Source organism: Ranitomeya variabilis, chromosome 6 (genome assembly GCF_051348905.1).
Source record: "Ranitomeya variabilis isolate aRanVar5 chromosome 6, aRanVar5.hap1, whole genome shotgun sequence".
Lineage (NCBI taxonomy): Eukaryota > Metazoa > Chordata > Amphibia > Anura > Dendrobatidae > Ranitomeya > Ranitomeya variabilis.
Genome location: NC_135237.1, coordinates 213,879,265 through 213,892,746, shown reverse-complemented (window position 1 = coordinate 213,892,746; position 13,482 = coordinate 213,879,265). Strand labels below are relative to the sequence as shown.

The following is a 13,482-nucleotide window of genomic DNA, read 5'->3' as shown; positions in this document are numbered from 1 at the left end:
TTCAAAACCCTGATAAAAAATCAGGTAGAAGACCCCTTTAGATCCCTTTAAAAGCGGAAAAAAACGGAGGAAGACTAGGCACAGGTCCCTGTCTCCGGTGTCTAATACAGACAGTGATGATGCGGACTCAGATACATATAACTCCTCTTCTTCTTCTTCATCGTCCTCTTCCTCTGGGGGTCAAAGTTGTTTTCCCTTGGAGGACACAGATGGCCTCATTAAAGCAGTTAGAAGCACTAAGGGGTTAGTAGACTCTCACCCCAAAAGATCAGTACAAGACATCATGTTCGGGGGGTCTTGAGCAAAAAAAGAAGAGGGCTTTTCCCTTTAATGAGACAATATCCGCACTAATCAAAAAGGAGTGAAAAAAACCCATAAGGAAGGCGTTGTTAACACCAAAGATAAAGTACCCTTTCGAGGATGAATCCTGCTCCTTCTGGGAAAAAGCCCCCAAACTAGATGTTGCCATAGCTAAGGCATCAAAGAAAGTCTTGAAGGACCCCATGGACAAAAAGGTGGACGCCTTTCTCAAAAGTTCCTGGGAAGCAGCTGGGGGGTGGTCTAAAGCCAGCAGTCGCCGCCGCATGCACATCCCTTTCGTTAATGGTTTGGTTAGACCAACTGGAAGGCCAGCTAAAAGGAAAACATCCCGTGACTCCATACTAAACACCTTGCCGGTAATGAGGGGGGCGGCTACATTTTTGGCAGATGCTTCTGCCGATTCTATTAGATTAGCTGCTAGATCAGCAGTTTTCTCTAACGCGCTAAGCGCGCCCTCTGGCTTAAGTGCTGGCCAGGGGACTTACAAAGTCAAAATTATGTACCATTCCCTGTGAGGGGGAGTTCCTGTTTGGTCCCACCTTGGATGACATCCTAGAGAGGGTGGGGGATAAAAAGAAGTCCTTTCCCTCCCTGGGTTTCCCCTCTTATAGAAGGCCCTTTCGGAGCAAGAGGTTCTTCCGTAAAAAGCCGGGGAGGAATCAGGAAAAATGGGAGGATAAGAATAACAAAAATAAAGGATTCTTGTTTAATAAAAACCTCAGCGACAACCGGAAACCTTCCCAATGAAGGTTTGCCCCAGGTGGGGGGGAGATTGTCACTCATTCTCTCGGCCTGGGAGAAAATTACCCGCAGCCCATGGATCCTGGGCATAATAAAATCAGGGCTAAAACTGACATTTCTAAAAAACCCTCTCCCCTTGTTTATGGTAACATCTCCAAGGTCTTCAGTGGAAGAACAATTGGCATTGGAAAACGAGGTCATTGAACTAGTGGACAAGGGAGTTCTCCTGGAAGTTCCCCTGCAAGAAAGAGGGCAAGGTTACTATTCCCCTCTGTTCCTGAGAAAAAAAAATGGACAGGTCATACAGGACTATCATAAACTTGAAAAACCTAAACAAATACCTAGAGGTACAAGCGTTCAAGATGGAAACAATAAAGTAATCTATCAAAATGCTGTTTCCTCTGTGTTTCATGATAGTCCTGGACCTGAAGGATGCCTACTATCACGTCCCTATCCACAGAGATCACCAGAGGTTTCTCAGGATAGCAGTTCACATCAGGGGGGTATTATACCACTTCCAATTTTCAGCCCTACCCTTCGGACTAGCCATAGCCCCAAGAATATTCACAAAGCTAATCGCAGAAGTAATGGCTCATCTCCGAGAACAGGACACCCTGATTGTTCCATATCTGGATGACTTTTTGGTGATAGGCTCCTCTCCCCAACACTGTAGCAATCAGCCAGAAACAGTAATGCGTTCTCTAGAGGAGCTGGGCTGGCTGATAAACCTAAAAAAAGTCCAGATTGTTGCCTTCCCAGGTCCAGGAATATCTAGATCTCACTCTAGACTCCATAAAGGAGGAATGCCGGCTTCCCGGGGGGAAAAATAGAAAAAATAACAGGTCTGGTATCCAAGATACAAGTTCTCCCCTCCATAACTCTCTGCCAGGCTATGTCCCTCTTGGGATCCATGACTTCATGCATCCCTGCAGTCCAATGGGCTCAGCTCCATTCAAGAGACCTCCAATGGCAAATTTTGGCAGAGGAGTTCTCTCTAGGAGGGCATTTAGAAGGACGGTTAAGATTATCTCCACGCACAACTCGGTCACTAATCTGGTGGACATCGCAAAAAAATCTTTCCCAGGGAGTCCCATGGGTAACCCCAATTTCAAAAATCGTGACCACAGATGCAAGCCCCAGTGGGTGGGGGGCTCATTTCGGCAACCTAGTAGCCCAAGGCACCTGGTCGGCGTCTCTAGCAAAATAATCTTCCAATATGAAAGAACTTATAGCGGTCAAGTTCGCCCTGCTGGAATTCTTGGGGGCCCTTCACTCTCACCATGTCAGAGTTATGTCAGACAACAGGGTAGTAGTGACATACCTGAATCACCAAGGGGGTACTCGCTTCAAAAATCTGATGGAAGTAACCGAGTCAATCTTTCAAATAGCCGAGAGCAACCTTCTATCCCTGACAAGTCTGCATATAAAAAGAGCGGACAATTACAAAGCAGACTTTCTGAGTCGTTCCTGTTTAAAGCAAGGGGAATGGGAGCTAAATCAGGCAGTATTCACCCAGATTACAGAAAAATGGGGGTACCCAACATAGACCTCTTTGCAAACAACTAAACAAAAAAGTAAACTCGTTTTGCTCCATAACTCCACGGGGGAATCCATGGTTCCTGATTCCATGGCTACATCAGCTGGCTTACGCGTTTCCCCCATTTGCTCTGATTCCGGCAGTGCTGAGGAAGATTCGGGAGGACGGGGCTCATGTGATCTTAATAGCCCCGTTCTGGCCGAAGAGGCCTTGGTTCTCTTGGATGAGGAGAATGTCGATATCCGACCCGTGGGTACTCCCAGACCTCCCAAACTTATTCTCCCAGGGCCCAGTCCACCATCCACAAGTTACGAGCTTACACTTGACAGCTCTACACTCTTACACTTCTCTCCAGGGCTGGTAGCCACGCTTTTACAAAGTAGGAAACTGGTTACAACAAAGCAGCATGGGAAGATATGGAAAAAATTCATTTCATCATCGGGCACTAAAATAAGGGAAGGGGTCCCTCTTAAATCCATATTAGAGTTTCTACAAAACGGGTTGGAGATCGGCTTAGCCACGAGTACCCTGAAAGTCCATGTGGCGGCATTGGGAGCCCTATTTAACTATGACTTGGCAGGGAACCGGTGGTTTTACAGGTTCATCAGGGCAGCGGGTAGATCGAGACCACTTCCAGTAAAAGTTACCCCTCAATGGGATTTAAATTTGGTCCGTAAAGCCCTGACTAAACCTCCCTTCGAACCCATAGGAGATATCCCATTGAAATTCCTATCCCTCAAAACATCCCTGCTCGTCGCCCTCACATCTGCTAGTAGAGTTAGCGACATACAGGCGCTATCAGCTAACCCTCCTTACACACAGTTCTTGGAGGATAGAGTCATTCACAAAAAAGACCCAGCATACCTCCCGAAGGTGGCATCCCGGTTCCACAGAACTCGAGATATCTCTTCCTTCCTTTTGTCCCAACCCTAAAAATAGAGAGGAAGAATCATTACATACGCTAGATGTCAAGAGATGCCTCATGCAGTACATAGAAGCCACCAGAGAGAGTAGGGAGGATGCCTCTCTTTGTGTGTGCTTTCAGGGTCCCCGGAAGGGGAAAAAAGCCTCCAAAGCCATTTTGGCGACATGGATCACGGATGCCATCAGCCTGGCATACTCGTCAAGTGGAATGTCCGTTCCGGGAGATGTCAAGGCTCAGTCAACGAGAGTAGTAGCAGCTTCTTGGGCTGAGAAAGCCGGAGCTTCAATTGACCAGATATGTAGAGCTGCTACCTGGTCATCACCTTCTACATTCTATAGGCACTATAGATTGGACCTTATCTCCTCTTCAGACCTTACCTTCGGTAAAAGGGTTCTGGAAGCGGTGGTCCCTCCCTGAATGTACAATCTATGCAAATCTCTCCGTGGTGCCGTCATGGGCGTCAGAGAAAAATATAGTTCTTTCCGATAACGGTATTTCTCTGAGCCCATGACGGCACCCGAACCTTCCCTCCCTTCACTTATGGGTGTGCACACTAACATAGTGCCATATGCTATTTATATGATTAGGTCTTGCGGTATCTCAATTAAGTTAAGTAGTATTAAAACTAATAAGCTATTCCATAGTCTCCCATCGTTCTCTAGTAAACAACTGATGCGGGAGAGTGGTACCGCCTTTTTATCTGTAGGTTTCCTGTCCTAGGTGGGCGGATCCCCTCTCTCCGTGGTGCCATCATGGGCTCAGAGAAATACCGTTATCGGTAAGAACTATATTTTTTTCAGCCACCACAAAAAATACTGCAGCTATATATTTTCCAACAGAGTGCACAGGCCTAATCCCTGTCTACAGACTGGAATCTGTCATTCTCCATGCTCCTGCAACTCTCTTCCTACTAGGCTAAATGGAGATTGTACATGTTGCAAATAATTAGCCCTTAGAAGTGCTGTTAGTACCATGGCTCAGCTTCAGCAACCGCATCAACGCTGCAGGCCTCTAATTCATTATATTGTGCACACACAGGCGCCTAGACAAGCATTCTCTCCCTCCAATACGAAGTATCACAGAGCTGTGCAATGGTGTCAGTGTGCTGAGCTGGGACACTCCTATCCTTTTATAATCCCTTATGATGCCAGACTTCTAGCCGTTCACAGTATTGTAACAACCAAGATGGCTATGGCCTTATAGTGACTCACAGGCAATCCCTACTTATTAGCTGCATAACATGCTCTAAAGATGCGGGACAGGGATTCAAGTTTTTCATTGAGCACTGCCCATTACTCACAGAGTAACGAGCACATCAAAGTATCACCGAGCACCACATTCGCTCTTCCTTAATAATAAATAAGTGTATACTTTTTTCCCAGAGGAGCGTTGCACAGAAAATAAGCCTCCTTACCTTGGCATGTCAGAGCCGTTATGTTATTCTCCACAAAGAGGAATGTTACCACCTAGACCTCAGTCCAGAGCCACTCGCCTAGCTAAATCCGCTCTCATACTTAGCACTGACGAGGGGCAATACCCCCATATTGAGATTCTAATTTGGCTTTTGACCCAAGTCACATTTCAAGGCTTGTTAAAGGGTCAATAGTGACTTGTAGGATTGCTGCTTCCAACAGGAGACACTATAGAGTTCAAGTCCTCTTGGTCTCTGAAGTCAATTTGTATATAAATAAGTGTGTGATAACAGGTAAAAAAAATGAAGCCTTAGCAGGTTTTAAATGAGATAAAGGCCTTTACTGGCCTGCCTAAATGTAATTGGATATGTAAATACACTGTAAACCAAGATCACAATCCCAAGAAAAAAGTAATGTACATGCAATGCCATCTTTTTTTTTTTTTTTCTTTTAATTAGGTACTTTGCTTTTGACTTCCACAAAGAATGCAGTCGTATGCGCTGGGAGCGATTACAGATTCTGGTGGATCAAGTGGCTGAAATTCAAGATGAATTTGGGTGAGATGATATTAATGGGCTTCTTTCCTAAAAAGGAAATCTACTATGTTATCGTACCACATAAAACACTTGCATCCAAACTGCGAACAGTAGCAGTTTCTGCAGTGCCTTGTAGTTTGGTGGTTACTTCCATTTTGGGAGAGGAACGGTTATGATTTGTTACATACGTAGGGGAATGTTTTGAGTGGAACAAATTTACTGACAGTTTTTAGTCTTCAGTAAAATTATTTTTACATAATAAAAACTGAATTCCACAGCAAAACTTTATTAAGTCATATATATGAACAGGTAGTGCAAGAAATGTTTAGTACTAACACCTGTGTAGTCAAAGCCAGTGTGTTTTTTTTCCCTCATGAAAAAAAGAAAGCTTTATGACTAAAATGTTTCTCATATATAAGGATATTCGTGTAAAGTACTTTTAAGACTTGAGAATTTATTCAAAATGTATGCGTTGGGCCCTATCCAACAGGCCAAACTTTAGTCTACTCATTATTGTTTTATATATTTAGCACTTAATATTGAGAATTAAGTTTGACTAGTTGCTACTGCTAATGCATGTTGTAGGGCTTATTGTAACTTGTATTCTTACCTATAGCAGCTAATCAACACCATATAATTTGCTTATTTTACAAAATTTATATAAAATAGTAAATCATACTGTTATTCAACCCTTTTACCTTGATCAACAGTTCCTTTCACAACAATGTCCTGACAAGCCATCACGTTTTCTCAAACAGTATGATGTCCCCACATAGCCCCCTCATGCTGTATGATGAAACTACAAAGTTCCCTCCCATGCAGTACGATGACACCACAAAGCGCCCGCATAAAGTATGATTGTGCCACAAAACTCCTTCCCGTGCAGTACGATGTCACCACAAAGCCCCCTATGCAGTACGGTGTCCACACACAGCGCAAATCTGCACAGCCTTTCACCCAGTATGATGTCCCTGTTCCATTGTTGTATTCACCAGGATTTCCATCTGGAGGATGCAGATATCGGTGAACTTGATGCAGAGGGCCACCCTGTGGTTCACAGCCCTGTAGTTTCCAGCCTTTTTGCTGTCCCCTCCGGAACACCCACATGGCCACTTTGCGCTGATATGTTTTAAAGGAAACATGTCTGTTTGTTTTTACAGATGCACCAAGAGGTATGGCATTAAAAATTATGCCTGTTGGGTAGAGATCATACATTCCAGCCTTGAGGAATCTAGCATAGAAGTCCTGTGCAGATCAGGCTGCAAGTTCACTTGAGGGCGTAAGTGCACTTGAACTGCTTTTTCCAAAGTATCCTGATGGGTTCCTTTCAACATTATTGATTAATTTTATCTTTATAGCGCTAACCTAGCACTTCACTGAATATAAACCCTTCTCAACATTGGAAGTACCTGTATAATCTATTTTAAAGTGTGTTCCCACTGATTCCGGGAGCATGATTTAAGACGTTTTATCAGTGTAAGGCTACTTTCACACTAGCGTTTTTGGCTGCACGTCGCAATGCGTCGTTTAGGAGAAAAACCGCATCCTGCAAAGTTGTCTGCAGGATGCTTTTTTTCCCCATAGACTAACATTACCAACGCATTGCGACGTATTGCCAGACGTCACAACCGTTGTGCGACGGTTGCGTCGTGCGACGGTTGCGTCGTGTTTTGGCGGACCGCCACCACAAAAAAAGTTACATGTAACTTTTTTTGTGCGTCGAGTCCGCCATTTTCGACCGCGCATGCGCGGCTGAAACTCCTCCCCGGACCTTGCAATGGGGGCAGCGGAAGCGTCGTAAGACACAGTATGCGTCGGGCCGACGTAGCGCGACGGCCCCGTACCGACGCTAGTGTGAAAGCAGCCTAACACTAACTGTTTTAATGCATCGCAGTAAATGTGCATTGTAATGCATTATATCCATGGCCAGAGTAATAAGTTCCATAAAAGGACCAAGTAAAAAAAAAAATGTAATAAAAGGTGATCAAGAAGTCGAATATAAAAAGGTGGTATCACTGAAAATGTCATCTTCTCCAGCAAAAAAACAAGCCACAACTCTGCTCCGTTAGCGGAAAAATATAAGCTCTGAATATAGCAATGCAAAAACAATTATTTTTCCTATAGATTGTTTTATTGCGTAAAAGCAGCAAAACATGAGAAAAAAATTGTATTTCTGTAATCGTCCTGACTAAAAGATAAAGCGGTCTTATCACTTGTTCGATATGGTGAATGGCAAAAAAATATCCTGATTTGCTGTTTTTTGTTCACTGTACCTCCCAAAAATCAGAGTAGCAAGCAAAAGCTGTTACCAAATGGAACCAATATATTTTCAACTCCTAAAGCAAAAAAAACAAGCCATCGCATGGCTGCCGTCGGCAGAAGTATAGAAAAATTATGTATCTTAAAATATGGCAATCCAAAAACTTTGTTTTAGGAAAAAAAAGCTTTTTTTAGTGCCTGATAGTAGCAAAACCTAAAAATTACTATATACCTGTAAATCTTGTATCGCTGTAATCACACTGACCTGAAGAATAAAATTGTCCTAACTTTATACCACATAGTGAATGGCATAAAGAATAAAAACTCTTGACCTGCTATTGATTTGTTCATTCTGCCTCCAAAGGATTGCAGTAAGACTCTGTTCACATTTACTAGCACTTTATGTTGAGCACTTACATTGGGGTTTGTTTACATGTAAATCTCTTAAAAATGTGATTTAGAAAGAACCCTGAAGACTTCCTGTTAGTGATGAGCGAGTATACTCGTTGCTCGGGTTTTCCAGAGCACGCTCGGGTGGTCTCCGAGTATTTGACTGCTTGGAGATTGTTTTCCTTGCCACAGCTGGATGATTTACAGCTGCTAACCAGCCTGAGTACATGTGGGGGTTGCCTGGTTGCTAGGGAATCCCCACATGTAATCAAGCTGTCTAGTAGCTGCAAATCATCCAGCTGCGGCAAGGAAAACTAAATCTCCAAGCGGTCATAAATACTCCGAGATCACCCGAGTGTGCTCTGGAAAACTCGAGCAACGAGTATACTCGCTCATCACTACTTCCCATAATTCGACAGATGGAGACCCTTTGAACTGTCTGGCCTATGATCCAGCGGTGTCAGTTTTTAAGTGCGCATGAAAACTTTGTCGACAACAGTTTTGTGCCACTCTGAAAAGGACACAGCTAAACAGAGGTTGGACTGAGTCATGATTAACTTTGCTGCCTCATTATTGTGAATGGGGTTTCATCTCACTCACATCATTCGTAGATTTTGATGGAAACTATGGGGAAAAAAACACTTTTGAAGAGAAGCTAAAAAAAAAATGTATCTTGCTGCAAGGTAGTTCAATGAGGGTTCTTTTATTCAGACTACTCATTTCAATGCCATACCAGCACCTTTTTCAAGTCCTTAAAAAAAAAAATTTACAACTTGGAAAAAAAAATGCCGGTACGGCACACAGCCTATGTGGAGAACTTTTAACTAGGGGATCCCCCCAGCCACGAGACAGCAGGTGGAATTTCAAAAAGGGGTACCATGCAGTCGCCTAGGTGAGCAACACCTTTTTCACTTTTTTCTGTCCTCCTTAAATAGGGTTGCTCTATTGTGTGCGCTTTTCCCCATAGCTTCTTTCTACAATTTAAACCACATTTAGTGTCCACATAGTTGGCATTTCTGTAACGATGAGAGTCTGCACAATTTACAGTGTGCATGGCTCCAGAATCTTGAGCTGTGCACAATGTATGGACAATAAAATGTACTGGACACTACAATGGCAGATTTACAATTTTCGCTCTGCAGCATCCATTGTTGCATGTTTCTGGAAATACCAATACTTCATTACTAGATCTGTAGATAAATTCCCAAAGGAGTGTAATTTCCAAAATGGGGTGATTTGAGGGGGGATTCTGCTCTATATGAATAAGAGCAGAATCCCAATAGTGCCAACATATTCTGCAGCCCTTTACAGTTTTTGCTCACATTATCATCGCTGTCTCCGATGGGACTCACAATCTAAAATCCCATCACTATGTCTTTAGAATGTGGGAGGAAACCAGAGTACCCGGAGGAAACCCACAGAAACACAGGGACAACTTACAAATAACTTGCTAATGATTTCCTTGGGGGGATGTTAACCCAGGACTCCAGCGCTGCAAGACTACAGTGCTAACCACTGAGCCACCATGCTGCCCATAGCACTTAGGTACTCTGTGTATATGGCGTATGGCATTCGCAAACTATTCTTTGAAAGTATGTTCTGAAAGAGTAAAATAGCGTTATTTACCTCCGCAGTCTCACCATGTGACTAAGCAGTACTGTACAGCCACATATAGGGAATTGACAAATTTTGTTGCCATTTTTACCTATTTTCCCATGTAAAAATGTAAAGTCTGAGGTTAAAACTGATAGCGCTCCTTTCCTTCCAAGCTCTGCCATGTACCCAAACTGTAGTTACCCCCCACATATGGGGCATCATCGTACTCAGGAGATATTGCACAACAAATTATGTCGTTCAATTACTCCTGTTTACTCCCAATGTTATAAAGTTATATGAAGCACCTGTGGGATGTAGATACTCGCAATACCCATACATGAATTTTTTTGAGGGGTGTAGTTTCTAAAATGAGGTCACATGTGTCGGATTTCTGCTGTTTTGGCATATTAGGGTCTCAATAAGTGCAACATGGCATTCTTTATTGTAGACAAATTTGCGCTCCAGAATTCACATGGCACTCCTCCTTCTCTTCCCAGCTGTGCTGTGTGTCCAAACATTACTTTGTAGATTTTTTTTTTCTTGTTACCCTTGTGAAAATAAATAAAAAATTGGGACTAAAGCAACATTTTTGTGGGAAAATTTTTTTTGATTCAGTCGCCGTGACAGCACCACGAGAGAGGGGATCCGCCCTTCAGGGACAGGAAACCTACAGACATAAAAGGGCGGCACCTCTCTCCCGCATCAGTTGCTTTCCTGTCCTTGACAGGGGAACCTCTTCAGGCAAGCCTTGTGATGAAGGTCGAAGAAAAGAAGATAGCCGAGTCCTGGCAGCCCGATTCAGGTAGCGGGGGTCCCCTACCTTGGGCTGTCCGCTGTCCAGGACGCCAGAAGCACCACACGGCAGGGGAGCTGCTAGTGTCGGTGTCAGCAGAGAGAAGCAGCCTTCAGAGGGGCTTGCTTCTTAGTGACCCATCGCCGCAGGTACCTGGTGAGTATGTGCTGCCAGCTTCTGAGGCCGTGCCTGGCGGGGCCTTCCGGGGGGCTGGTCGCGTCCTTGAGGGGTGTGCGTGTCGGTCTGGGCTGCGTCCGGCACGTTCGGTGGTGCGTCTGATCGCAGCCTGCGGCCGCGACCGGAAGGGGCGTTCCCTGATGACGTGGCCGGCAGCACGGCCTGATGACGCAGCCGGGCATGCGCGGTAGAGCCGCGCTGGCTGATGGTGTCTCGCTCAGCGTCCGAGGCCGGACGATATGTGCGGTGAGAGCGGATGTGCTGCTGATCCTTGGGGGGTCCCTATTGTCAGCCGGGGCGCAGTCTTGGGAGGGGGAGACCAGAATTTAACATGGTGCTGGGCAGGTCACAGGGAAAACCTGCTGACAACCATCGGGGGCAGTACCTTGGGGGTATATTTAAGAAGAGTGCGATGGCTGCTTGATGCTTCCGACCCATTTTCAAGATGGAGTCACCAAAGCAAGAAGCACCGCAGCCTGAGAAGCGGCAGCAGCCTCAGCCCACAGAGCAGCCCCATGCTATCTCCCAGCGACGATCTAGTGGCAGTAGTCGCCCTGGTGGAGTTGAGTACTCAGAAGTCTAGACCAAACAAGTCCTCAAGCCGTAAAGCATCGCCTGCTAGGAAGGACCCCCCCACTAACTACAGGTACCACTCACTACACGCCCTGGGTAAGTGATCTATGTGAAAGTTCACTTAGTGATGTTCTGTTCCTCCTTATGTTCCCTCTCTCCTTATTAGGGGAGAAAATGTTCCACCAAGGCCAAACACAGGGAGTGTGCCGAGTGTGGGGAACCGCTCCCAGATGGTCATGAAAAGAGGTTATATAAACCGTGCATATAACACTTAATAGAGGAGGAGGCCCCTGACCTTACTTCCACCTTAAGGGATATGGTTAGACAAGAAATCAGGGGTTCTATTAAATCCATATCCCAGAAGACAGATTTTAAAAAGGGGAAAGTAATCGGGTCCTCAGTTTTGGATTTGGGTTCAGACTCGGGTGAACTAAGCTCAGATTCCTTCCCATCATCCTCTTTGTCCATGGATACCGAGTCTGGTCACTCCTGTTTACCACTGGATAGAGTTAATCGCCTTGTTAAAGTGGTAAACAACACAATGGGGACTGAGGAGCCCCAGTCAGAGTGGTCTATGCAGGACATAATGTTCAAAGGGTTAGATTGAAAATCCCGAAGATCCTTCCTGGTAATTGATAAGATAAACATTTTAATTACAAGGGAATGGAAAAAGACCGAGAGGAAGGGCTCGCTCCCACCAGCATTTAAGAGCAGGTATCCATTCGAGGAAGAGGCATCATCCTCATGGGATAAGGCCCCGAAACTGGACGCGGCAGTAGCCAAAGCGTGCAAAAGGACCTCTCTTCCATTTGAGGATTTAGGGAATCTAAAATATCCACTAGACAGAAAGGCTGATGTTTTTCTTAAGGGTGCTTGGGAAACGTCGGCAGGATCCCTGAGACCAGCAATTGCAGCCACTTGCACAGCATGGTCACTAATGGTGTGGCTTGACCGCCTAGAGGATCAACTCAAAAACAAAGTTCCTAGGAATGAGATCCTATCGTCCCTACCTATAATTCAGGAGGCAGCAGCTTTTCTTTCAGATGCCTCGGCTGATTCTTTGAAATTGGCAGCCAGATCTTCAGCCCCTTCTAATGCAGCCCATAGGGCTTTATGGATAAAATGTTGGCCATGAGATTTACAGGCCAGATCAAAGCTATGTGGCATTCCCTGTGATGGGGCGCATTTGTTTGGGCCAGTACTTGATGAACTGTTGGAAAAGGCGGGCGATAATAAAAAAAAAAACAATTCCCCTTCCTAGGAAGACCCTCATACAGACGGGATTACAATAGAGGATGGTTTAACCGCAGAACATCAAATAGAGAAAGATCCAGGTATGACAGTAACAAGAAAAGAATTGCACATGAAAAACAATAGTTGGCGGTTTGTGTGTGGAGCGCTAGCAGTAGTCCCAGGAAGGGGGAGGTAGGCACCAGAGTTCCCGCAGCTCCAGCCGGGTACCTCCAGTGGAGGATAATACTTGCAGGTAGGAAAAAAGGGGCCGGTCACAGGAGCACAGAATGAAGGACTCAGACGCCAAGTAGATTTGAGCGACAACGCATTTCAACGGCATACCAAATGGTATGCCATTGAAACGCGTTGTGGCTCAAATCTACTTGGCGTCTGAGTCCTTCATTCTGCGCTCCTGTGACCGGCCCCTTTTCCTATCTGCAAGTAACAGGAAAAGAGGTAGAGGATATATGTTTAACACCTCTCGGGACTATAGAAAGCCACAATGACTGCCAGACCAGGTGGGGGGGCAGACTTTCAGCCTTCTACCCTGTCTGGTTGAAAATTTCCAATAGCCTGTGGGTCCTCAGTATTATTGTAACTGGTCTAAAGTTCGAGTTCCAAAGGATTCCTCAAGACAAATTTTGTCTAACACCCATCCGTCGTTCTTCAGCAGAACAATTGGCACTGGAGTCAGAAGTCCAGGAACTTAAGCAAAAAGGAGTGCTGATTAAAGTGCCCACAGTACAGAGTGGTAAGGGGTTTTATTTCCCCCTCTTTCTGGTTAAAAAAACCTAACGGATCCTTCCCGTACCATCATTAATTTAAAGGGCCAAACTAAATTTCTGCTGGTTCCTTCCTTCAAAATGGAGTCTGTAAAGACGGCAATAAAACTTATGTTTAACAATTGCTTCATGGTTGTCTTAGATTTGAAAGACGCCTATTATCATGTCCCAATACACGCAGACCACCAACAATTTCTTAGAGTGGCA

General features: G+C 44.9%; 1 protein-coding gene across 5 annotated transcripts in view; it reads left to right on the top strand.

Annotated features, from left to right (window-relative positions):
- Positions 1-13,482, top strand: part of SACM1L (SAC1 like phosphatidylinositide phosphatase) — a 573,015-nt gene that overhangs the window by 362,422 nt on the left and 197,111 nt on the right. For 3 of the 5 annotated variants that reach the window (XM_077269423.1, XM_077269419.1, XM_077269418.1), the window contains one exon: positions 5,395-5,493. The exons of the other annotated variants lie outside the window; for them this stretch is intronic. In XM_077269423.1, coding sequence (XP_077125538.1) covers positions 5,395-5,493 — 99 coding nt within the window. The remainder of the gene's footprint in view (positions 1-5,394; positions 5,494-13,482) is intronic. 5 annotated transcript variants of the gene reach the window in all.